Source organism: Elaeis guineensis, chromosome 10 (genome assembly GCF_000442705.2).
Source record: "Elaeis guineensis isolate ETL-2024a chromosome 10, EG11, whole genome shotgun sequence".
Lineage (NCBI taxonomy): Eukaryota > Viridiplantae > Streptophyta > Magnoliopsida > Arecales > Arecaceae > Elaeis > Elaeis guineensis.
The window spans coordinates 68,139,324-68,164,025 of NC_026002.2; the positions used below are offsets into that span (position 1 = coordinate 68,139,324).

General features: G+C 38.9%; 2 protein-coding genes across 2 annotated transcripts; one reads left to right on the forward strand and one right to left on the reverse strand.

The window, feature by feature from the left end:
* The first annotated feature begins 3,499 nt into the window (after positions 1-3,499).
* On the forward strand, positions 3,500-15,613 carry LOC105034080 (selT-like protein). The gene is made up of 4 exons (XM_010909102.4): positions 3,500-3,749; positions 3,859-3,929; positions 5,925-6,240; positions 15,282-15,613. Exons 1-4 carry the CDS (start codon positions 3,570-3,572, stop codon positions 15,357-15,359), a joined length of 645 nt encoding a protein of 214 aa, XP_010907404.1. The 5' UTR covers positions 3,500-3,569; the 3' UTR covers positions 15,360-15,613.
* A 2,851-nt stretch (positions 15,614-18,464) lies between these two features.
* LOC105034081 (iron-sulfur cluster assembly SufBD family protein ycf24) lies at positions 18,465-23,175 on the reverse strand. Its single transcript, XM_010909103.4, has 2 exons — positions 21,648-23,175; positions 18,465-18,848 (listed from the first exon to the last, which is right to left on the reverse strand). Exons 1-2 carry the CDS (start codon positions 23,097-23,099, stop codon positions 18,630-18,632), a joined length of 1,671 nt encoding a protein of 556 aa, XP_010907405.1. The 5' UTR covers positions 23,100-23,175; the 3' UTR covers positions 18,465-18,629.
* Positions 23,176-24,702: the final 1,527 nt, after the last annotated feature.

Below are 24,702 nucleotides of genomic sequence, written 5' to 3' on the forward strand. Positions count from 1 at the left end.
AGTCCATGATGATCAATAGTGTGTGGACACTTGTTGATCTATCTAAAGGGATAAAATCCATAGGATGTAAGTGGGTCTTAAAAAAAAAAGGGATGCAGATAAAAAGATGGAGACTTATAAAACTCATCTGATTGCCAAGTGATATCGTCAGCATTATGATATTGACTATGGCGATATATTTTCTCCTATGGTAATGCTCAAGTCCATTCGGATTATCCTTGCGATAGCAGCATATCTGGACTATGAAATCTGATAAATGGATGTGAAGATAGCTTTTCTAAATAGAGAACTGGATGAAGAAGTATATATGATACAACCTCAAGGGTTCATATCTAGAGATGAGTCTAAAGTGTACAAACTTCAGAGATTCATTTATAGATTGAAGCAAGCATCATGGAGTTGGAACATACATTTTGATAAAATAATAAGAAACATATGGCTTCATTAAGAATAGAGAGGAACCCTGCATATACAAGTGGGTCAATGATTTTGTTGTTGTATTTTTTATTTTGTATGTGAATGATATTCTCTTAATCGAAAATGATGTCCCTATATTATAAGGAATAAAAGTGTGACTGTCGTCGTAGTTCTCCATGAAAGATCTGAGAGAAGCAGCCTATATCGTAGAGATGAAGATCTTTGAGATAGATCTAAGAGGTTGCTTGGGCTCTTTCAATCCACGTACATAGATATTGTACTGAAATGGTTTAGCATGGAGGATTCCAAGAAAGGTTATTTTTCTATAGGTCATGAAATTTCTCTCTCGAAAAAGGATTATCCGATAATCCCTCAAGAAAGAAAGCATATGAGTAGAATTTCATATGCTCAAGTAGTGGGTTCTATAATATAGCCATGATATGTACGAGGTTAGATGTGGTATAAGTAGATACCAATCTAATTCGGATGAGAACCATTGGAAGGTTGCGAAAATCATCCTTAAGTATTTGAGAAATACTAAGAACCAATGATTCGATTATGGAGAATCTGACTTGAAACTCATGGGATATACTAATTTCAGCTTTCAGTTAGATCGTGATGATAGTAAAAGTATGTCAGGATATATTTTTATCCTAAATGATGGAGTTGTTTGCTAAAAAAATTTTAAACAGTACATTGTGGCCGACTCAGTATGTGAGGTGGAGTATATCGCGGCATCTGATACTACCAAATAAGCTGTGTGGCTGAGAAAATTCATCAGCAAGCTTGGAGTGGCATCCTCTATTGATGGTCCAATTCTGCTCTACTGCGACAGCACTGGAGCCATTGCTCAGGTGAAGGAACTGAAGGCCTATCAATGTATGAAGCATATTCTGCGTCGCTACCATCTTGTCTGGAAGATCATGGATCGAGATGACATCGAGCTTCAGAAGGTTGATGGAAAGAAAAATCTGACTGACCTATTTACTAAAACCCTCGATGTCAAGAAGTTTGAAGATCATAAATCAAAGATGGGTATATGATACTGTATCGATTGGTTTTAGTCCAAGTGGGAGTTGTTAGAAAATGTATCCCAAAGCTAATTATTAGCTTGTTGACGATTGAGCTTATATTTATAAATTATATATGAATTGATAATTATTAACAAAATATTATTTAGTTTTTTTATCACTTTATGTACATCTTCAATGAACTCCAGTGTTGTGATAAAATTCTTAGGACTATTTGAATCGATATAGGAAGATATATCATTTAGTCTTTAAAACTAATTCACGATCAAATGATATGCTATTACAAAGATGATAGCTATATCAAGTGTAGATCGTTGTATACCATATATGTTAGTCCTCTTAACCAAGGAGTGTGGAGATACTGGCATGACATGCAAGTGAGATGTAGAAGTATATCTCACTGAATATGACTAACTTCAGAGCACTCTGCTGTCAAGAGTTACTCTAAAGAGATATGGGTATAAGTGTCTCTCTGAACTGAGATCACCACTGTGACTTACAAACAACTCATTATGCTTTGGTGTGGGACTGTTTGAATTTTTAATTTAGAATCGAAAGGTTTCTGGATACAGTCAAGTACTTGTGAAGTCGGTGTGTGAGTTGAGATGGGATTGACCACTCCAAATCATTGGAGAGTATGCTTTAATATATTTCAATTTAGCAAAAATTTGATCAGGGTAGTCCTTGTGAGGAGTCATGGGATTAATTAGGTTGAGACCCATATAAGGATGCACTAATCGAGAGTTGACCGTAAACTCTGAAGTCATCTTGAGCATCAAGAGTCAAAAAGATGAATTATATGATAACCATAGTTTATTAGATTTTTGGATGTTGCTTCGCATACATTCGACCTATCCGGATGTCGAGTGCCATTGCTAAATGGTCATTTCGATTAGTACAAAAATTTATTTTTATGCTACTGACTTAGGTTCGAACCTATGAGGTTATATACATAAGAAGTTCCTCTCCGATCATATAGCTGATCGACGATTGAGAATCATCTGAGGGTAAAATTGTCAATGCGATTGATGATTAACCCTGAGCAATAATTGAAGTAAATTAATTCACTGAGAGTCAGTGACGTTCAGGAGGATCAGTCAATAATTAGATTATTGATTAACTCAATTTGATAAAGTATTAAAGTCTGAATTAAGTCTAATTGAATTGACTTTAATTAGATCAAATACAATTAAGTTATAGGATGACCTAATCGTTAAGAGAGATTAAGTCTTGATTTGATCAGGACTTGAACCCAATAAATTCTTAATTGAGTTAAGATCAAATTAGATTAGGCTCAATCACTTTTAATCAGATAAAATTTGATTGGATCAAATTTGGTTTGAATTTGATGATTTTAGAATTTTACTTAATTATCAATTGTATGCTCTATTTCAAATTGGATTCTATTTCTAGAATTACATTGTTTAGTTTAGAGTTTATGTTTTAGTAAGTTTTTTATTTTTAAGTTTAAATAGAAGAGTTTTTTTATATTTTAGTTAGTTTTTGATTTTTGAGTTCAAATAGAAGTCAAACATCTCACTCATATGATATTTTATTTAAAAAGACTTTTGATATCTCTTTTGTGCATGGAATAGAGTGTGAGAAGCAAAAAAAAAATAGAAAGAAAAAATATTTTTGCATATGATGACCCTTCCGTGAGACGTCTTTGTAAAATTTAAGTATTTTAAATAAATTTATTTTTCTCTATCAAATTATTTTTTTTTATAATTATTATTTTCTTTCAATTCTCTATAAATATTTTTTTCGTATTTGATGTTTGTTCTAATTCTTGGGCTGATCGATCTATTCTATATGGCATGCAATTCTGTGTGGGCTTGTAGTGGGGTTATTCAAGTTCTTAGCCCAAGGCCGCCTTGAGTTGAGAGTTTCAGCCCAAATCCAACCTGGATCGTATCTAAACCCATCCAAGCCCGGTCCAGTTTTGGTTTGCGATCGGGCTAACCCGCCCAAGCCTCAAGGTTTGCCGCCCACGAAGAAAGCGTGGCAACAGACCGGCACGAAACTATCTATATAGCGCGTTAGGGCTTGGGTCCAGAAAGCAAGGAACTCTTTGTTGTGCTTTCCCGCAGTGGCCGGAGCGTGCGCTTGTCGCCGGCAAGGATGGATCGCGTCCAGCTTCTCCTTCTTGGACTTCCCATCTTCCTCTTCTGTTCCGATCTCGTCAATCTTTTCACCCCTCCTCCCCCTCCTCCCCCGAAGCACCAGTCTCTCATCCACCACCACCATCACCACAAGCCGCCCCCCTCCCTTCACCAAACGACCGATTTCTTCGCTGCCCAGGTATCTCTCGCTATCCTCGCTCTCTTCTACCTTCACCGTTTTCTCTTTCTTTTCCCAAGAATCTATATCCTTAGTTCATAGATTTTGCCCCTTTCTTGAATCTTGGTAGGGTAATAAACCCCAAGAATTGGGTTACGGCACCATTGTGGAGTTGAAATTTTGCGTCTCTTGCTCTTACAGGTCGGTTCTTCTTCCTTTTTACTTCTTTACCTTTTTTTTTTGGTTTATTTTGTTAAACGGAATGGTCCATTGTTTCCGTCTAACCTGGAAAGTAAGACTGTAAGAGTATTGCCTTTCAGATCTTTTATAATGTCAGATTTTTTTAAGAAGGAAAAATTGGGAAAAAACAATATTATATCTTTATTAACAAACTACTTGATACCAATCTATTTGAGGAGTAATTTCTTGAATCCAGAGAGTATAAAGGTGGAGTGTTGATTTCTTGATCCAATCACAATAGAAAACCAAATTATAGAAAAACCTTTATGGAAAGTTTTTTGATTTCTTGTTCTTGATCAATTACGCTTGATACCTTTGTTAAAAACCACTTGATACGAGACAGTGTTCAAGCTAGATAAGAAGGGGGTAGCAAGTTCATTTATCAAAAATTTTGCAAACTTCTTGGTCTTCAAAAATCTTAAAAATTTTGTTATAGCTAGAGATTACACAGATTTGTTATTTCACTAGATACAAATGGACAAAAACAAATTTGATCATAATATTGTGAATGATCAAGCCTAAGGCATAGAAGAGATTCAAAACATAACTAAACTGTAGATATATCAACGAAGACATTAGTCATGGACAATCTTTGGGTGTCAATAAGTGGAGCTGGCTTGGCTTTTTCGCTGTCTGAACCTGTGCCCAATTTGGGATTTTCAAGCAAGCATTAAATTTGGATCAAGTCTTGCTAGTGAAGTAACCCTAAGTCAAGCTATGGTGGAATCAACTTTTGATTCAACTCCGGACAGCTTAGTTTGTAATTATGCAACCTAGTTGTATACATTACTTTTTGTAGATATAGATTATTATAATTTAGAATAGCCACCTAATTTAATCAGCAGTGTATTGTCATAAGCTTTGATAAACTTTTGGGTGTTTTATACAATGATACAAACTGCACTGTCATGAACCCTAAAATAGTAATTTTGTCAATAAGTTACCTTTAGGAACCTCCCTTCCATAAAAAAAAACTCCTAGAAAGCATGGACATGGATATTGTATATGGATATGGTATATATGGATAGGCCTATGGCAAATCTTGAAAATGTAGCATACAGTGTGGCTAGCACACAATAGCAAATATATATTAATTTTTTACATATATTACACACACACACACACACATATATACACACACACACACACACATATATATATGAAAAAAATCCATAAAGCATAGCACACAGTCAAAATAATATAATCCATATTTTATACATTTGCATTAACTTCCACAAACTTATCTTCTAGCAGTCATTCAAATCTATAAACCACAATTCGCACTTCATGCTTTAATTTCAACATTGCAAACTCCAAAATTAACCATTCATCATTAAAAATTTAACATTCATAGAAAAAAGAAAAAAAAAAAAAACCATCGCCCTCATTATTGGATGTATCTGGAAAGTATCTTCAGTGGATTGGAGAAATATCCGAGTTATTTTAAATTAAAAAAAAAAAGATTCTTAACATAAGGACCATGCTACATAAGGATCGGGGTGGAGTATTTGATGAGCAGCAATATTAGAAATATGTATGATTTGAAGAATCTATGCTTCCTATCCATTCCTTGCTTTTTCTTGCAATTGAATGGTTTCGGTAGCTTAGGAGGCAATGTCTTCTTTCTTAGATTTCATTAGTTTTTATTCTTGACAACATCGCATGGGTTTACCATTTCAAGCTCCTTTTTCCTTTTCTTATAGGGGAATAGAAATGTTATAGAACCTCCCTCATGTACTAGATATCCAACAATTAATTTCTAATCTAAGTAAAATGTTTATACTTTATACTACCAATAAAGAATCTAAAGGTCATGCTTTCTTCCATGCACTTATAAATAATCATGAAATAGTGGCATTATATATTGACATTCTATGTAACAAGAATGCATGAAAATGGGATTTCCATAATATGATAATTTTTCATTAAATGATTAAAAGTATTCCACTTTGTCAGGGGAAATGCAATGACAATGAAGAAAATGCTGGAAACTTCTTTTCCTGGGATTGAAGTAATTCTGTCAAATTATCCCCCAGCCCTTCCAAAACGTCTACTAAGCAAAGTGGTTCCTATTGTTCAAGTAGGAACTATTGCAGTTGTAGTGGCAGGTGATCAGATTTTCCCTAGGCTGGGAATGACACCACCTCCATGGTACTTCAATTTGCGTGCCAATAGGTTTGGAGCTATTGCCACAACATGGCTTCTAGGCAACTTCGCACAGTCTACTCTACAGAGCTCTGGTGCATTTGAAGTTTACTGCAATGGTGACTTGGTAAGAGACTATGCTTACACCTTCTATGGCTAGATTTTGCTTATTTATTTTGCCACATATATTCATTTGATGCTGCCTCTAAATCTGGCTAGTTTAGGCACACAAACGAGCTTCCTGTTCTTGTCACTAACTGCATCTTCGCAGCAACCAAGAAAGCATCCTCTGTTGCAGAATTCAATAAAAAATGTTAGCATCACATCTGAGATAATTTACAATCATTATTTTCACTTTTTGATTGGTGAAATTTGACAAATCATATTTGCATTATTATTGCATAAAATGTGCTGCACATGCTTTAAAAGGGACCAACCTTCTTGGAAAATACTTTGTTTCTGGTGTTCTTCTACATGTGAGGCAGTGAAAAGTGGATCCTCCATGGTTGGGTGATAGAGCTTATGCAGTGCAGTACAAACCTTCCAAGAAAATGTCTTGACATTGATGGCTATTCATGATGGTAGCTTGTCAGTCTATTAACTAATGATTATGTAAATGGTTCTTTTGGATTCATAGATTTATTTCTGCACATCTCTATGTATGGAAGATAACTGAAAGAGATGGTATTGTACAATGGACAATGCAATATTCGTTCACTGTTTGAAGTACTCTTAACTGAAAATAAAACCAACTAATTTTGAATGGCATTAAAAATAGGTTGCAGGACGGTATCTGTTAAACATCAATACTGTTATCAAACCATGCAGGGCAATGATTTAGTGTTTCCATTGTTGTGTACTATTTTTTTATCCTAAGAAATTAAAGTTATCTACTTGAGGCATTGCACCTTTTGATGCCTGTTGTAATTTCCCATTTTTGATTCTTATTATTTGTTATATAACTAATCAAATGCTCTCATATACTTCTCTCTCTTCTTGCATCCAAATATTCTTTTCCCCTCCTTTTTGCCACATCTATTTGGATGTACCTATTTCATTTTCCATTAAGGTGTAGCTGCAGACAAACATAAAATTTGGTTAACCATATGCATTCTGTGGATAACATGTCGATATTTCTTTCATAATTTATTTACAAGCACTAAGTTTGTCATGATGGCTTGTTCATGTTCTTCACCTTCCTCTTCCTCTTCTTTTTTTTTTTTTTTGGTAGAGCATGATGTCTCCTACTAAATTTATACTAATTATATTGTTGGTACTTGGTACATGTCCTGCTTGTCAGAATATTAATCTGATTCATGATAATGGTTTTGTCCTTTTCATGTAATACACAAGCTTTCTCATTTCTCATATGTATATTCCTTATCCTTATGTTCCTTTAAATTTTTCCCTTCCATTTATTTAAGATGACAACGTGCATAGGAAGAGGAAGTAGTTGTACTTTTCATCCAATGCACATGTTTTTACATTTATGATGTGTATCTGTCTTATCCTGATGTTCCTGGACATTTTCCCCTTCCATTTATTTGGGATGACACAATGCAAAGGAAGAAGAAATAATTGCTGTTAAGCCCTTGATTTCTTAGAATTTATTTTTTACTGAGCAAAAAAAATTGCCCTACACATTGGATTTTTTTCCCATGATAAATTTAGCTACTGAGATTGAAAGCATGAAAAGCTTTAGATCAATTGTAGTGTAATACCCGGGCAATTTGGGGCCTGATAGAGAGCTCGGCTTGGTCCAATCAACTAGCCTAGAAAGAATAATTAGCCCAACATAGAAAAAAAAAAAAGATTGTTAAGCTCGGCATGTGCTCTGCATGTGTTGTAGGTAGACCTGGCATGCAAGTGCATTGTGCATCTTTGGAAGAGGCACGAGTCAAATGATAGAAGGTTTCAGGGTTGAAGGACTCTCGGCTTTGCCCTATTTAAAGGCACCTTGGCTTCCTCCGATGACCTCTATCATGGATCTTAGCCCTCGGTCTTGTATCATCAAAATTTTTCTTCCTTTCATCTCAAATGTCTCGGATGCAATCCACTACTGTTCAGTTGCTGCAGTAGATCCTTTGCCAGCAATGAGGTAACGAGGCCTTCTCCCTACTTTACCACTGTCCAATCTACCCCCTTCTCTAATCTCTATAAGGCCACCTTCGGTCAAGATTTCGCTGACAATGTGCCGGATTTTGTCACAAAGGAGAGGTTGCTCTACTTAAATTTTTTTCTTCTCTATAACGTTAATCGTCAATTAAAATCCTTGGCAATGTGTCAAATATGGCCACATTGGACATCTAGCCAAAGTTTGACTCCTTTGGGGACACCCGATGGACCATTTGATGCTGGCAAGTGCATGGAGCCTCGATCAGACATTATTTTGGCCACATTATTTTCCCTATTTCATTGATCTATCAATTCCTTTCTCTATTTGTGAAGCTGGCCACCGTCACCCTCTCCTCCACTTCTCTCTTTTTCGGGATTTTGCCGTTGTTCACCACTATTGTTGTTGTGGCTTGGGCCTCGCTATATTTGCAAAGAGCCATTGACCTTAGTTTCATTACTCATTGTTTACTCAATCTTAGACAAGCTTAGAAAGGAAGAGAAGTCTCACCATCACCTTGAATTGAGATCTTGAAAACTGTATCATGTTCTCACAAAGAGGAAGAATCGTTTAGTTCTCCATATGGCACTGCTATGGAGGCACTTTCATTTAGTTTTACGACAAATTCCTTCATCTTGCTAGTCAAGTTGCTCATTTTGGCAACTAGTTCTTCTCACGATCTTTGTTGCTCCCCATATATTATGCTTGGCGAGAATTGCTTGATGAAATTGAGGCTAAACACCTCCCAACATTCAATGGCTGCAATGATGTTAATCTTGTTGCCTATTTTTATCTCTTTTACTAGATGGTTTAAGGATCACTACTAAGAACAAAAAGTTGCTCATCTATGCTTTTGCCTCTCAGACCCTTCTGAATACAATGATGACATTAAAAATTTGATTTTTTTGGCCGCCTTTAGGGATATCGAGAAGCTCAATCTTGACGTTGTCAACCTAGGTCATTATCCTAATTATTCTAAAGATTTTAAGGATTTTTTTTTGGGATTATGCGAATTTGTTAGTGTACTTGTGAGATAGACGTAGGTGATGTATCCTTTTTCTCTAGATTTATCAATAAATTATTAATATTTTTTGAGTTGAATTATTCATGATTTATGAACTAGTGCATGATACTTCATTATTAAATATGTTATGACTTGGAATATTGTATGATGCATGATCAATAAAATTGAGTTAACTTAATTAATTTTGATATTGCATGGTTTTATGTATTTTTGTTGATTTGAAATATGAAACATGTTTTATGAAAGAACTTTGGTTGTGTTTGGTACATCGTCAGGCAATCTTGGAAGGTAATGTGGATTGCCTTCAAGATAGATTGTCATTAATTAAATTGCCAGTAATGTTGATTACTGTGTTTAATACACGTGGGTAATGTTGTAATAAAATTACTAGGAATCTTGATTGACATATTTGGTATGATAATCAGATTATCGGTAATGTAAAATCAAAATTTTCAAAATCCATATTTACCTTGGTGCTCTTCTTTCTCCCTGGTGGTGTGAAGAAGCGGCAGGTCGAGGGGTGTGAGGAACCATGGGTAAGGGGGGAGGCGGCGGGTGCACACGAAGGAGCCGCGAGGGGCATTGGGGTATGAGGGTGGAGGACCTGCGAGTAGGGGGGCAGAGGAGCCGTGGGTCAAGGGGGAGGGGGCGGGTGCACATAGAGGAGCTATAGGGGTGGTGGGGACGAGCGTAGAGGAGCCTTGGAGGGGCAGTGGGGGATGAGCATAGAGAGCCTTGGGGGGGCGGAGGAGCCGCGGGTCGCAGGGGGAGGGGGCTAGGGGCGGGTGCATGCAAAGGAGCCGTGGGGGTGGTGGGGATGAGCATTGAGGAGCCGCAGGGGGGGTGGTGGGGACAAGGGTGGAGGAGCCATGGGTAGGTGGAGCCATGGGTCGTCGGGGGGGGAGGGGGCGGATGCACGTCGAGGAGCCGTGGGGATGGTGGGGACAACGCAAAGGAGTCGGAGGGGGGTGGTGGAGGAGGAGGGCGGAGGAGCCACAAGGGGAGTGGTGGGGGATGAGGGCGTGGGGGTGGGGCGGGCGAGCATGCGCAGAGGAGCCACGGGTGGCACCGGGGGAGGGGTGGGGGGATAAAGGGGGAGGGTTGGGCGTCGAGAAGCCACGGGCAGAGGGAGAAAGAAGAGCACCAACACTGGTACTCTGTGATTTTTTTAAAGGATAATTTTGTCCAAAATTTTTATTGTAATCTAGATAACCACTCCTCCCCAAGGCTATCTAGATTGCCTCATAGGAGGCAATATAGATTGCCAAGGTAATTTGGATTGCCATCGAAAAGGCATACCAAATGCAGCAATCCAGTAGGCTTACTTTAAATTGCTGGCAATGTATCCAGATTGCCAGCTACCAAATGCAATCTTTGATTTGAGATGTTTTTGAACTCTCGCTCTAACTATGTTAAGAATCTTATTAATGAGGATAGATTGCCAGTTACCAAATGCAACCTTTGATTTGAGATGTTTTTGAACTCTAGATCTAACCATGTTAAGAATCTCATCAATGGGGTTGGACGTTAATACTTGATTAGTCCTGAAAGATTTACACCACAAAAGAGGCCGTGCATCGCACAAGTGGTGTAGCATCAGGAACCCATCAATGAGGGTTAAACGTTGGGAAATGACCCCACCAATGGAGGTTAAATGCTGGCACTTGACTTATCTTGAAGGACTTCATTGCAAGTAGATCCATGGTATTGTGAAAAGAATCCTACCATTGGAAAAATGTGGTCATAGTTCATGGGTGATTAGGTGAATTTGATATTTTGAAAGAAATTGGATTTATTGACAAAATTTTAAAATTTTGAGAAATATTGGATTCACATGCATGATGTTTCGATAATACTGGACATCTAAATCTTTTTTTGAGCTGGTATATCCTGTATGCATATTTTCAATAAAATTATTATTATTTTTTTGCCTGATTTTGCTAGTTAAAATATTTATTGTCATGTCTTAAACTCTAGTTGCAAATTGGGTTTGTGGTAACTACCGCATACTTATCGAAAATTCTTTCCACAAGTATGCAAAGCATCTCACCACGATATTATCAAGCAAGCAGCAGAATAAATAATCAATTAAATTTCAATATTTAAATAAGTAAAATCCAAATATAATGTATCATAAAATTTTAATAATATGCACCAATCTTAGATCAAATTTAAATAAAATCCTAATCTATAATAAAGAGGCCAAAACTCTATTTCTAGTCACTCTCATGAAGCATAACCTCATGCCAATTTTGTTATCACATTGAGTAGATAAATTGAGCACTAAATAATAATAATAATTTTATTGAAAATATGAATATGGAATACATTAACTAAAGAAAAAATAGATGTGAAGTGCTATCAAAACATTATGCATGCTTGACCAATCTTTCTCAAACTTTCATGTTTTTATCCATAAATCAAATTTCTTTCAAAACTTCAAATTCACCTTGTCAGCCAATTATGATCACATTTTCTTTGTGATAGGATCTTTTCATAATACCATGCATGGCGGTGAAGTCCTTCATGATAGCTCAAATGCCAACATTTAAGTCCCATTGGTGGGGTTCTTTGCCAATGTTTACCCACCATTGGTGGGGGTGCTATGCTGGTTGTGCGGCATGCCACTCTTTTTGCAGCATAAATCTGGATTTATCAAGTGCCAACTTTCATCGGTCAGTGGAGTTCTTAACATAATCAGACTGAGGGTTCAAAAACATCTTGAATCAAAGGTGTTTCATAAAAACATGTTTCATATGCCATATTGACAAAAATATATGAAGTCATGCAGTATCAAAATCGATCAAATAAGCTTAATTTTATTGATTATGCATCATATAATATTCGAAGCTATAACATATTTAATAATAAAATATTATGCATCGGTTCATAAATCATGAATAATTCGACTCAAAAATTATTAATAATTTGTTGATAAATTTAGAAAATGGATTACAACACTTACCTCATAAGTACCTTGATAAATCCACATAATCCCAAAAAATTTTCTTTCTAAATCCTTAGGATGATGATGATGAGGATAGTGACCTAGGTTGATGAAATCGAGATTGAGCTCTTCAACATCTCTAGAGGTGGCCAAAAGGATCAAGTTCTCAATATCATCATTGTTTGGGAACATGGTTTGCCATCTCGATACCGGACCTCATACTAATAAAATTTTACTGTAATGTCGGTACGCGGTTCAATATGGTAGTGTTGGTATGCTCCGAGATGGCGTTCCAATATGAGACCGGTATGATACGGTACGTCCCATGCCAGACGGTACCGCATTCCATGGTTAGGAAGGGTTTAAGAGGCAGAGGTAGAGATGAGTAATCTTTTATTTTTGGTATTGATTCATAAACCATATAGTAAAAAAGATGAAAATAGATGAGGAAATCAACATCATTGTAGCTGTTGAATGGTGGGAGGTGTTTAGTCTTGATCTCATCAAGCCCAATGTATGGAAAGCGAATAAGATTGTGAGAAGAATTAGTCGCAAAAGTGAACAACTTGATTGGCAAGATGGAGGAATTGGTTACAGAATTAAAGAAATTTGCCTCCATAGTAGTGTCATATGGAGAACTAAACGATTCTGTGTTTTTGTTAGAACTGGATACAGAACTCAAGGGCTTTGACTTATGGTGACAGTGAGGCTTCTCTTCCTTTTTAAACTTGTTTAAAATTGAGGAACCAATGAGTAGAGATACTAACAAAAAGGTCAATGACTCTGTAAATATGACAAGGCCCAAGCTGCAACCATGGTGGTGGTGAGCAGCGGCAAAATTTTGGAAAAGAGAGAAGAAATAAAGGAGAGGACGACGGCGGGTCAGCTTCACAAAACAGAGAAAGGAACTAATAGATCAATGAAACAACTTGGTCAAAACAATGTTCGTTCGAGACTCTATGCACTCATCGACAGTTGGTGGGCATTCGAGTGTCTCAAAGGAGTCCAAGAGACTTTGGCTAGAGGTTCGGCATGGCTGTATTTGACACACTGCCAAGGATTTAATTGGCAATTAACAGTATAGAGAAGAAAAAAGACTAAAACAAAGCAGCCTCTCCTTTGTGACAACTTCAATGCATTGACAGCAAAATCCCGGCTGAAGGTAGCCTCATACAGAAGGGGGCAGATCGGACAGTGGAGTAGAATAGGGAGGAGGCCTCATTATCTTGTTGTAGCAAGAGATCTGTCATGGCGACCGAATAGTAGTGGACTGCATCCCAGACGAAAGGAACAAAAGTTTTGGCGATACAAGATTGGGGGCTGAGATCCATGTTGGAGGTCATTGGAGGAAGCTGGGATGGCTTTAAGTAGGGCAGAGCCAAGGATCCTTTAGCCTCGGAATGCGTCCATCATCAAACTCCTACTTGGAGTCAAGGAAGAAAGGGGACTCCCATTGCTCTTCCAAGCAGGCATGATGCACATGCACCCGAATTCCGCCCACAGCACTTGCAGAGCACGTGTTGAGCTTAAAAATCTTTTTCCCCTATTTTGGGCTAATTATTCTTTCTAGACCAGTTAGTGGACCAGGACCAGCTCTCTATCAGACCCCAAATGGGTCGAGCATTAGATGTAGCCAATCTAAATTCAGACTATTTGATCAATTATCTGGCTTCCATTGTTACCAGACCCCTAATTTGTTTTCATTTGTGTTCTTGATGGGGATATGGTGGATGTTTATTTCATCATTCTTCATGAGCATGTGGTTTGAAAATTTTTATGATTTTATAAATTGGAATGCAAGGAAGATAATTTAGTGTTAGTATGATATGCAAGCGTACCTTACCAAGGTTTCAGGTACTTGTAATTTTTCTTGGTGTTAAAGCTGCATGAATATATGCCAAAATTAGCTTACCATAAAGCAAACATGTGGAGACAGGTTTATTTAGCGCCTTGCCAATTGTTTTTCCCTTGCAACATGACATAAACTGCAGATGAGGATGTTAAGTTATTGAAAGGCCTTGGAAGTTATCTTGGTAATAGATCTTGTGTCGCACAATGACTCATTTGTGTGTTACACCTGCAGACTAGCTCAGGCACTCCCCACGAAACCTTATGATGCTAAAAATCATCAAACCTAATTGAGATTTGCAAAATTTAAGGCTATGCAAATGCTGATTAGGAAACAGTTTCATCAAATAAAAGAATAATATTATAATTTTCTGCAGTGAAAATATTTGCAATTGAAAAAGCAAGAAACTTCATTTTGTCACTAATTTTGAGTGTAGAGACTAAAAACATTTAAACCTTATGACAATGTTATAAGTGTGGTATTATGTCCCTTGCAAAATATTTTGGACCAAAGGTTCGTAACTAAGCATCAATTATCATTGCAAGCAACCAGATTCTCCATAGGAGGACCGCAAACAGAGGTAGAAAAGAACAATATTCTAATCCATTTATTTATTCTTAAAGTGAGCTAGTGGATATCTTCAATCTTTTGAACCTGTCAATTAAATGCTAATTGTTCCAAACTACAGATCTAGTGGTGCCTAAATTTGGCTAATCAAGTTCGCCCAAGTAAAACTTGCAAATGTACTCAGTGGCAAGGTTCAGTCCATGATTTGCTAATTAGATTAGGGCGAGGTCTTGCAAAACTGACCTTTTGTGGATGCGGCCACCCCCAAATAGACCAGATCAAAATAAATCATGATGATGAGCCAGCCTCAAAAAAGTTTAACCTGCTTCGAATGTGAACCAGAATATTGCCCAACTGGTTTAGCAATTGGATCAGTATTGGGTTCTTATCACAGACCTGAAACCAATTCAGTTCACATATGGGTTATGCCAGCTGCTATAGGTATGGCATGGCTGGATAATAGATATGTATCTTATTCTAGTGGTTAATATCATTGTGATTTAAGGGCCTATATGGATGGCCACCCTGCAAATGCATTGGAAACTATCAAAATATTCTTGCAATTATCTTTCTGCAAGGTAGTTTATACTTCTGTTGCTGCTTGATTTTTTTTCTTCAATCATATTTCTGTACTCACGAACATCCTTTTTTTTGCCCCAACCTTGTAGGTTTTCTCTAAACTGCAGGAGCACAGGTTCCCTGGTGAAGTTGAGTTGAGAGACCTGATTGCCAGCAGGCTTGCCTAATTCTGCATTCAGGAAGAACGTTGGAAGTGTTTGGTCCTAGTGGACTGGGGATTCACTTCACCAAAGTTGCACCATCTGATCAGTCCACTGTCCTATGACCTTTATCAGGAAAAAGCGTTAACTTCTACCACTCAGAAACTTTGTTAGTCTGCATTCTTACTGTGTATCTATTGGCTATCTGAATGATTTGAGTTGTAAAGAAGCTTTTTTTTTTTTAAATATTAAAAAAAAGAATCTCTCAGTTGTGTGAACAATCTGTTGGCAAAGTTCCATGATATTTAGAATATTGAAGTATTCACTAATCAAATGTCATCTCCCAGGGTTCCTATAATGAGGCATCAAAAATTTTATCGACTGGAAAAAAGGGCTTTGTTTCGTTCTCATCAACGCTTCTGATGTTGACTTGGTATTTTTGATGCTTTTTGTCATGTATGTGTTCTTGTAATCAGCTTAAAACTATTATGGTTCAATATTATTCTTAAAACTGGAAGCCGGAGCCGTTGGCATAACCATCTCAAACGTGCCATGTTTTTCCACCAAATTATTAATCATTAGGTGTTGACAGGCAGCCCCTTATGCAAGGCAACCAGTTGAATTTTTATCCATTTTGTTGGATTTTTGTGTTATTGTGATATTGATATCCTTTCTTCTGTGAGCACAAGCACTTGTTAAATCCGGAAGCCTTTCCAGTGCAACGATGGCCTCCACTAAGCTGAAAGATGAATGTCTAAACCAAAAACATCAAGAATGTCTAAAGCTGAAAATGTGGATGTTCCTTCCACACAGCCACACTGTGATCAAGTTGGGAATGGATGTAAAGTAACCACAACGGTGACCTAGCAAACAGAACTCGCCGGAGCTGGGCCCTCCTCCAATGCCCAACTTAGAGTTTAATGATACGAGAGAAAAAGGAATTTGATAGCAGAATTGGAGGGGTGAGAGTCTCTTTCCGAAATACCAAAAAAGGGAAATCTCTTTCCAATTTAGCAAAAAAAAGAAAGTTGAAATCAGTAGAAAGCAACCACCCATCCAATGACTATTGTATGCGAGTCTGAATCATAAACAAATAAGGTTCTCTTTTGGATTTAGGTTAACTCGAACCACATTCCTTATTGTACCTAGATTTCATTTTAGTGGAAGAACTACATCCATTGCAAAATTTGAACAAATTCTTTATGGGAACGGATCAAGACAAACAAAGCAAGACTAGCCAAAATATGGGAAGCATTATATCAAGGGACTGAATTGAGAAAGGACTGTATGCTTCCCATTTCCGAAGGACCAAGTCATATTATAGCAAGAAGAAGAAGAGGTAGAAACCTAGTTTGTCGCAACTGATTATATGTTTCCTTCTTTTCTTTCTTATCGCGAAGAAAAATGCCTCCTTGCTGGATGGTAAGTTGGAACAAGAACAGGAGTCAAGTATCTACATGACTTTCTCCACAACTCGAATTCATTTCCTTTTTGAAGTTCTATTTCGTTTTTCCTATGCTTCTGTTCCCGCAGCTGAGCTCAGTAGGATTAAAATGATTTTGCTCTCCTTACCCATTCAAAGAATGACAAAAGAAAATTTCAGAGAGAAGAACGTATAAAGTTGGAACATATAAATATTCGAGTCCTAGTTTTTGTGGTGTTTGGTGGGGGATACTACGTGTGCTAATCTTTCTCCTTTTGCCGTCATGTGATGGCAGGCTTCTGCCCAGCATAAGAGTTTATATAGAAGTCGATCCACAATGTGCTTTCATGAGGTACAGGATTGGTGCTATCATAGAATTTGATCTGAACTTTTCTTTTGTCATTCTACTAATGAGCAACGAGGGCAAAATCATTTTTAATCCTATTGAGCACCGCTAGGGGAACAGAAGTATGGGGAATAACTGAGGTAAACATGGAGATGGATAACAACAACAGCAATCCTGGAGAAACTGATGGCTATTATGATAAAATATCATCCATTGATAAGTCTAGAACGCCGACAATTCTAGAGTAACTGATTGAAAAATATTTTCAACCCAAGTTCTTAACATGCAAATGGAGGCCATTAATGGAGGTGGATGTCATGACAGAAGGCTGCAATGGCAATCTTGGAGTACCTCTTGTCAAAAAGGCGTCTAAAGGTGGTAGACATCGACTCCACTGGAATACCTGATGGAGGTCACCTCCTTTGTTATCGAATTATCTTCTTTCAGATTAAGAATCCTCCTTTTTTATAAATCTTGTTCGATTTTGGAAGTGTTGTTCTTCATAATGAACCCACTCATCTTGAATTCCTCCTCAGTGAATATTCTAAATGTGAAATTAGCGTATGATACAAAAGACCCTCCAACCTCTTATCTGTTTCCTAATCTGGTATTGCCTCATTTGTCTTGCCAATTTCTCTCCAGTTTGGATTCCTCTTATCTGCTTTCAACGGACGGAGGTTTATTCTTCAAGATGCAAAGCATACATCAATCGATGGAAATTCGGGCCTCCCTTTAGCTACAGATATGGAAATGAACCACCAAGAAAACTCCAATAAAAGGTCAGTTTAATTGTCATTAGCATCTGGAAGTTGCATTAGATTGTTGAAATGTAAAAGTTGATCAGCATACAAGCGCACATCAGCATAAGATTCTTGAATGGTTAAATTTTATCATTATACGACCGCACATCTTTCATGATCATTAGTTTGAAAGGAAAATAGTTTTCCCATATTGGGTCACAGCCACAGATTTATTTTGTCTGGATATCAGGCCCCCTCAAACAAGTTAGTTTACCTTATAGATCCTCATCACAATATTTATCACCATGCAATTTAACATTATTGTCTGCTGTTTCTCAGTCCTTGACCGGTGATTACAACATTTACTTCATAAAATCAGTTGTTAACTATTCAGAATATTAAATCATGTTAGTGGCTTCACTCAACAAGCAAAAGGAATCCGTAGGATTATTGGTGGCCCACTGAGAGTAATTACCAAAAATAACGGGCATAATATGACTTGTTAATCAAGGTGCTAAATTTTTTTATAATAGTACATATAACTCATCATAAATAAGCTATCACAATTTCATAACCATTCACATACTAAGCAGCTGATTCCTCACTGACAAAACAAGAAGAGATAAAGAAAATGAAGACCTGTAACATTACTTGTGATATTAGTACAAGATTTGGAAAATTGCATGCCCATTAACTAATAATCGTTCCCTTTCGTACTATACAACAGTTGACCTTTAGTCGCGTTCTAAACAAAAGTTCTCTGGCCCACCCACAGCAAGAATCCACAGTTATCCCACAGACCCCTCCAGCTTTAGATTCATTAGCGCATTCACTTCTGAGGCAAACTCTAGAGGAAGCTTGTCAAAAACATCCCTGCAGAATCCACCAATCATGGCTGCAACAGCCTTTTCATGATCAATTCCCCTCTGCTGAAAATAGAATAGCTGATCCTCGCCAATCTTGGAAGTGCTTGCCTCATGCTCTACACGGGCTGAAGGGTTCTTTACCTGTATGATATACCGTCAGTTTATCAATATAATAAGGCACAGCAAATGGTGTACATTTTAGATCTCTAACATATATTGAGTTGTAAATTGGCAAATATCAGCGGGCGGTTATAGAAGTACAACGGATAGACAATTCCTCCTTCAGTTCCTAATGTTAAGGAGCATTGCGGAAAACATGAAATCAACAATACTAAAATTGCTTAATTAATTTCAATAACGCAAATAACCATAAAGAAGGTATCAGTTTGTTGAAACTCACGTTGGAACATTAGTCAAACAAAAACAAAACTAGTGCAGACTTAAAATATTTGACTAGAAAATACGTTCCACCATAGGGACTATGCATGTGGCATCACAAGATTATTCCCTTGAATGACACAAGAATGCTCTAACTTACACAGAAATCAACTGCCCATAAAACAGTCTTTCAAAAGTGTAAAACAGGAATTCTGGCAGCACTGAGACATTGAAAGGAACAGCCTTAATTCATAATAGCAAGAACCTAGTATAATGACAGGGACAAAGCTTTACAGCCATCTTAATTCAAACTTTGGAAGCCACAACTAGAGAGAAAAAAAAGGGAAAGCTGATAAGGAATGCCACCAAATCTCCTGCTCTTAAAGGACATCTAAATGAGAAATTTATGGCTGATTTATCCCATTTTAAGAAGGCAGGCTCGTTGATGTCATCCTAACATATTTTTGTTAAGGTTGTTTTCAAAAGTGTGCATCATATAAATCAGATCCACATGTTTAGCACATTTTATGTTTCATGCAAGCTGAAATAGAGGGTTGAAACTGAAACCATCCTGCAAAACAAAATCAGCTTTGTTTCAGACAAATTGTAATAAACAAAACTTTGGAGTACTGCAACTGACAGAAACCAGCCACTTTCATCTTGATCAAAGAGTTTGATGCCTCAAGCTGAAGAATCTCACCAAATCAAAAAATTTCAAACATTGACAAGATACACTCAAAGCATCTGCTATATCTATATCCATTCCATGCAAAGGTTGCCATGGCCTTAGCAAAACCCATAATAAGTGGAATTTCAATCCAACTTGCAAATCATCTACACTGAATTTAGTGGTAGTGTGGTACACTGAAAAATTACGAGGTACAAAAGACCACCATTCCCAGGACTATTATTTCCCAAGCAACTAGAATGTGAATCCTGAGACATCTAATAAAATGATCAATCTCCAAAGTTAATTCTAAGACAAAGGATGCAAATTGAACACTGTCCATATTGCAAGAAAACATCCAACCTTTAAGCTAATTTTCATATCCTCCACAGTCCTAATAGAAACAGTGGAAGTGCACATAGTAGAGAAGTTGGACACTGCAAATGCACAAAGAATAGCACGAATCCAGTCTGTTCCCTTGGATAACATCAATATCCTAGCTTAATTCTGAGTCACATGAGGTACACATAACTTTTTGGCTTTCAAGGAGTTTTCATTATTATTGTTATTATTATTATTTATACATTGGCTTTTTAACAGGGTAACTTGTATTTCAAGACAGATTTGGAAGAGCTTGGAAGGTCATCCAGCATGGTACTAGGTGATATAGGAGAATATTTTTCAGAATAAAGCCCAACAAGAGGAGGATGCTTAAAAAAGTTTCATATCATTTATTCATGGTATGTAATTGAACTGACATCATTTTGAAGTGTGAGTTAGTCTAGCTTTTCACATTCAATTTCCTTTCTTCCTTTCCCCACTTTCTAACTAGCCCTCGCTCCTTCTGGTTGACAAAATGACGCCACTTTTGTGTAGTTCAGATTATTTCAAACACGACTACTGCTGCTGAAACTAGACAGCAGCGTCAATCACTTTTAGATTTGTAACCATTAAAGTTTGAAGAGCTCTGGTGTCCCATCATATCATAATAGTCTACCTAAACCTTCATCAAACCTCTCCTCTCAATAGTTCTCCTGCAAAGATCACAATCCTTCATAAGGTACCTCAATGCACTGCCATGCATCCTCATGAATTTGAACCACTAGCATGTGCCTTCTGTATGTGATCTATCAAACTCTTCTTCTGCCCACATGATTAAAGATTTTCCATGAGATCATAATCCTGAACTAAGTCCCTCTCCTAGCCTCATCATGTATTGTCAGAAATATGGAACAATAATGGACACATCAAGCATAACTTCCACCAAACCCCTCCCCCCGCATCTTTCAGAAATAATATTGAACTAAGTGTAGGTGTACTTTGCCAATTGTCACATACTGAATAAATGACAAGCAAACTTAGAAGAAGCTATCTGCAAGAATATCCAATGTTGCTGTCTCCCTTCTTTCTTTCTTTTTCTTCCCTTTCCAGTGAATACATCTTCATTATGTCATCTATTCCCATATCCAAATATACAAGGCATATCAGGTAACTGCAGTTTGATTTTGTCCTAGTAACCATAGAGCACCAAAATGAGGCAACCACTTATAACTATCTAGACCATACCCAACCAAACTTCAAACTAAAGTAAGCCCTTAAGCAAAGGAGTTAAAAGAAGGCATCCTCCTGAGAGTATAAGTTTCAACTTCGAGTCACTTACTGGAGCTTAATTCTAACAAAATCAGAATGCATTTATTTGCACTAAAAAACAAGCAAACAAAAGATTTGCAATTAAAACCAAGCAATCCATCATTCATACCTGCCTTTTTTTCTATACACCTAACACCAAAGTGCATCTGTTAAGCAGGCAAAAAAGGAACTAACCATGACACGTTGAGCCCTATCAAGGTAAACCAATATTAACTTAAACACTAGCACTGTTCTGAGGAACCTACCTGTATGTATGGATATGTGTTGGCGCCGGCTGTGTCGCCGATAAGCATAGAATCACACTGTGAGAAATTCCGGGCATTTTCGGCCTGGGGCTGGACCTGAACAAGGCCACGGTAGCAATTCCTCGACTTCCCTGCTGAGATACCCTTGGAAATGATCCTACTCCTCGAATTCTTCCCTACATGAATCATCTTTGTTCCAGTGTCAGCCTGCTGATAATCCTTTGTCAGGGCCACCGAGTAGAACTCACCCACCGTATCATTCCCCTTCAGAACCACACTCGGGTACTTCCACGTTATCGCAGACCCAGTTTCCACCTGGGTCCACGAAATCTTGGACCGATCACCATCACAAAGGCCCCTCTTTGTCACGAAATTGAAGATTCCACCATTCCCTTCCTCGTCCCCTGCATACCAATTCTGCACCGTGGAGTACTTGATCTCGGCCCCCTCAGCGCAGTACAGCTCCACCACCGCGGCGTGGAGCTGGTTCTTGTCGTAGGACGGCGCCGTGCAGCCCTCCAAGTAGCTCACATAGCTCCGCTCTTCGGCAATTATAAGTGTCCTCTCGAACTGGCCCGTCTCCCGGTCATTGATCCGGAAGTAGGTCGAGATCTCCATGGGCGAGATGGTGTCCTTGGGGATGTAGCAGAAGGAGCCGTCGCTGAAGACGGCCGAATTGAGGGCGGCGTAATAGTTGTCCCCCGGAGGCACGACCCTCCCAAGGTAGCGACGGACGAGGTCGGGGTACTCGCGGATGGCCTCGGAGATGGAGCAAAAGATGACGCCTTTCTCGGCAAGGGCCTCGCGGTGGGTGGTGGCGATGGAGGTCGAGTCGAAGACGGCGTCGACGGCGACGTTGGCGAGGCGCTTCTGCTCGTTGAGTGGGATGCCGAGACGGTCGAAGGTGGCGAGGAGCTCGGGGTCGGCCTCCTCGAGGGAGTGGAGCTTGGGTTTGCGCTTGGGTTCGGAGTAGTAGCAGATGGACTGGAAGTCGATGGGGGCGTAGCGGTTGTCCGACCACCGGGGCTCGCGGAGGGAGAGAAAGCGGCGGAGAGCGTCAAGGCGGAAGCGGAGCATCCACTCGGGCTCGCCCTTGAGGGCCGAGATAGAGCGGACGGTGTCCTCCGAGAGACCCTTGGGGATTGAGAAGGACTCGATGTCCGAGACGAAGCCCCACTTGTAGTCCCGCTTCAGGAATCGCTGGATAGGGTCATCGCCGGAGTCGCCGCCACCGCCGGGAGGGCGGCTAGGCCGGCGGTCGGTCTGGACGGCACGAATACGGAGGGAGGGTTTCGTGGGGCGGGCTAAGGTTCGATAGGGTAGGAAACCTAGCCCTAGCCCTAGCCCTAGCCCTCGATCGAGAAGCGAGGAATTCGCTCTGTTTCTATTAGGGTTTCGGATTGGGGGGGCGGCGATCGACGGAGGGGAGAGCAGAGAAGAAGAGGCGGCCATGGAGGTGGGGAAGAGAGAGGGAGAGAGATGAGGTGGGGTGAGAAGAGAGAAGGGTAGGGGCGTGTGGAGGGGATGCCACGGGCGATGGAATCGGAGCGCGATGAGCTCTGGGACGCGTCACGTGGCTTTGATCGCGTTGCGTTGATCCGATTTCGACTGGATCGGGACGGGATCACCAAAGGCACAGGGATCAACGGGAATGAACTCATTGTTCATCCATCAGCAGAGATCTTAAAGCGATCAGTGGATGATCCAGCGGTGGATTCGTTAGAAGATAGGTGAATCCGTGTTTTAAGAGAAGGGTACAACCCTGACCCACTTCGATTTGGAACGGGATGTCCAGAGACGTCTCCAACTCGTGTTCAGAGAAAACTACGGCGACTAATGTTACGCATGCCTAAGGATGACATGGGTTGTCGTTTGGAGAGTCGAAGGAAGCACCGGGTGCGTCGCGAGTTTGAGAAACCATTTGCGGAAACTGAAACCAAAGTAATTGAATTCTTTCTGATTTTTCTTTTGGGGCCCATGGAGGGAGGCAACCCTCAAAACAAAATTATAATTGTTATGATAGTTTTCTGGCTTGAGTCGGAGTCGTTGGGATATAATGGCATCCGACAAAAATGATGACGATGGGATCTTCAAAATAAATTTTTCATAGAGAATGGTTTTGACGACGATCATTCGACGTTCAAATAAAAAATTTAAAAATATAAGAAAAAATATCCCTTGAGAGTCTCCTGATTGTCTAGATGAGAATCGTAGAAGAGAAAAATTGTAGGAGATTTTTTTGCCTCCATCAAACATACCCTCAAAATTCTTGCTTTGATTTTCATAAATTTGATGGGTGACATCACCTTACTTTGTACGTGACCAACCACTTCCATTAATGGCCTACCTAGAGCTCTTAAAATCTGACAGTTGATATGACCTTATCCCGTGTCATTTTTCTTAATAGCTATGGTTTGAGTATCCGAAATTTGAAGATTTGATGTGATCTTTTCCTATACGTAGCTAGCCGCTTTCCTTAATGGCTTGATTTTAAAAGACTGTACAAGAGTTCTCTACTGATCTTGCTGAGTATGACAAGCAAAATTGGGAATGGAGAAAGTGTGGCATGAAGACCTGCCATATATATTATCGAGGATGAGAGCCAATGATAGGTGCCTAGGTCGGAACCGACGTGTGGGTTGGCACTTTCTTTGGATCGGTGTCTGATGTTCAGATATTGTTTTGATGATATGGGCAAAGGTGGCTACATAGGTTGACAGTCTGATGTGCCCAAAGATAAGTTCGACCGCTGATGCTAGGATCAACAACTCACGTACAGATTGGTGATCTTTGAATGAAGACGTCCATAAGAAGTCGAAAACCTATGTACAGGTCAATAGTCTATATAAGGGTCGGTAGCCGATGCACAGGTTGGCCATGACCAGGGTTTGCCTATGTCTTTGGATCAAGTACTAAAGTTCTACCCATAACAATAACAAACTAGCAGCTTTGAGCTTTAGCCGCCATAATATAGAGCTGGGTTGTAACTTTCATGCGAAAGAATGATTCATCTTCTTTCTATTTAGATTTTACCACTTGATTCTCTCTTATCATC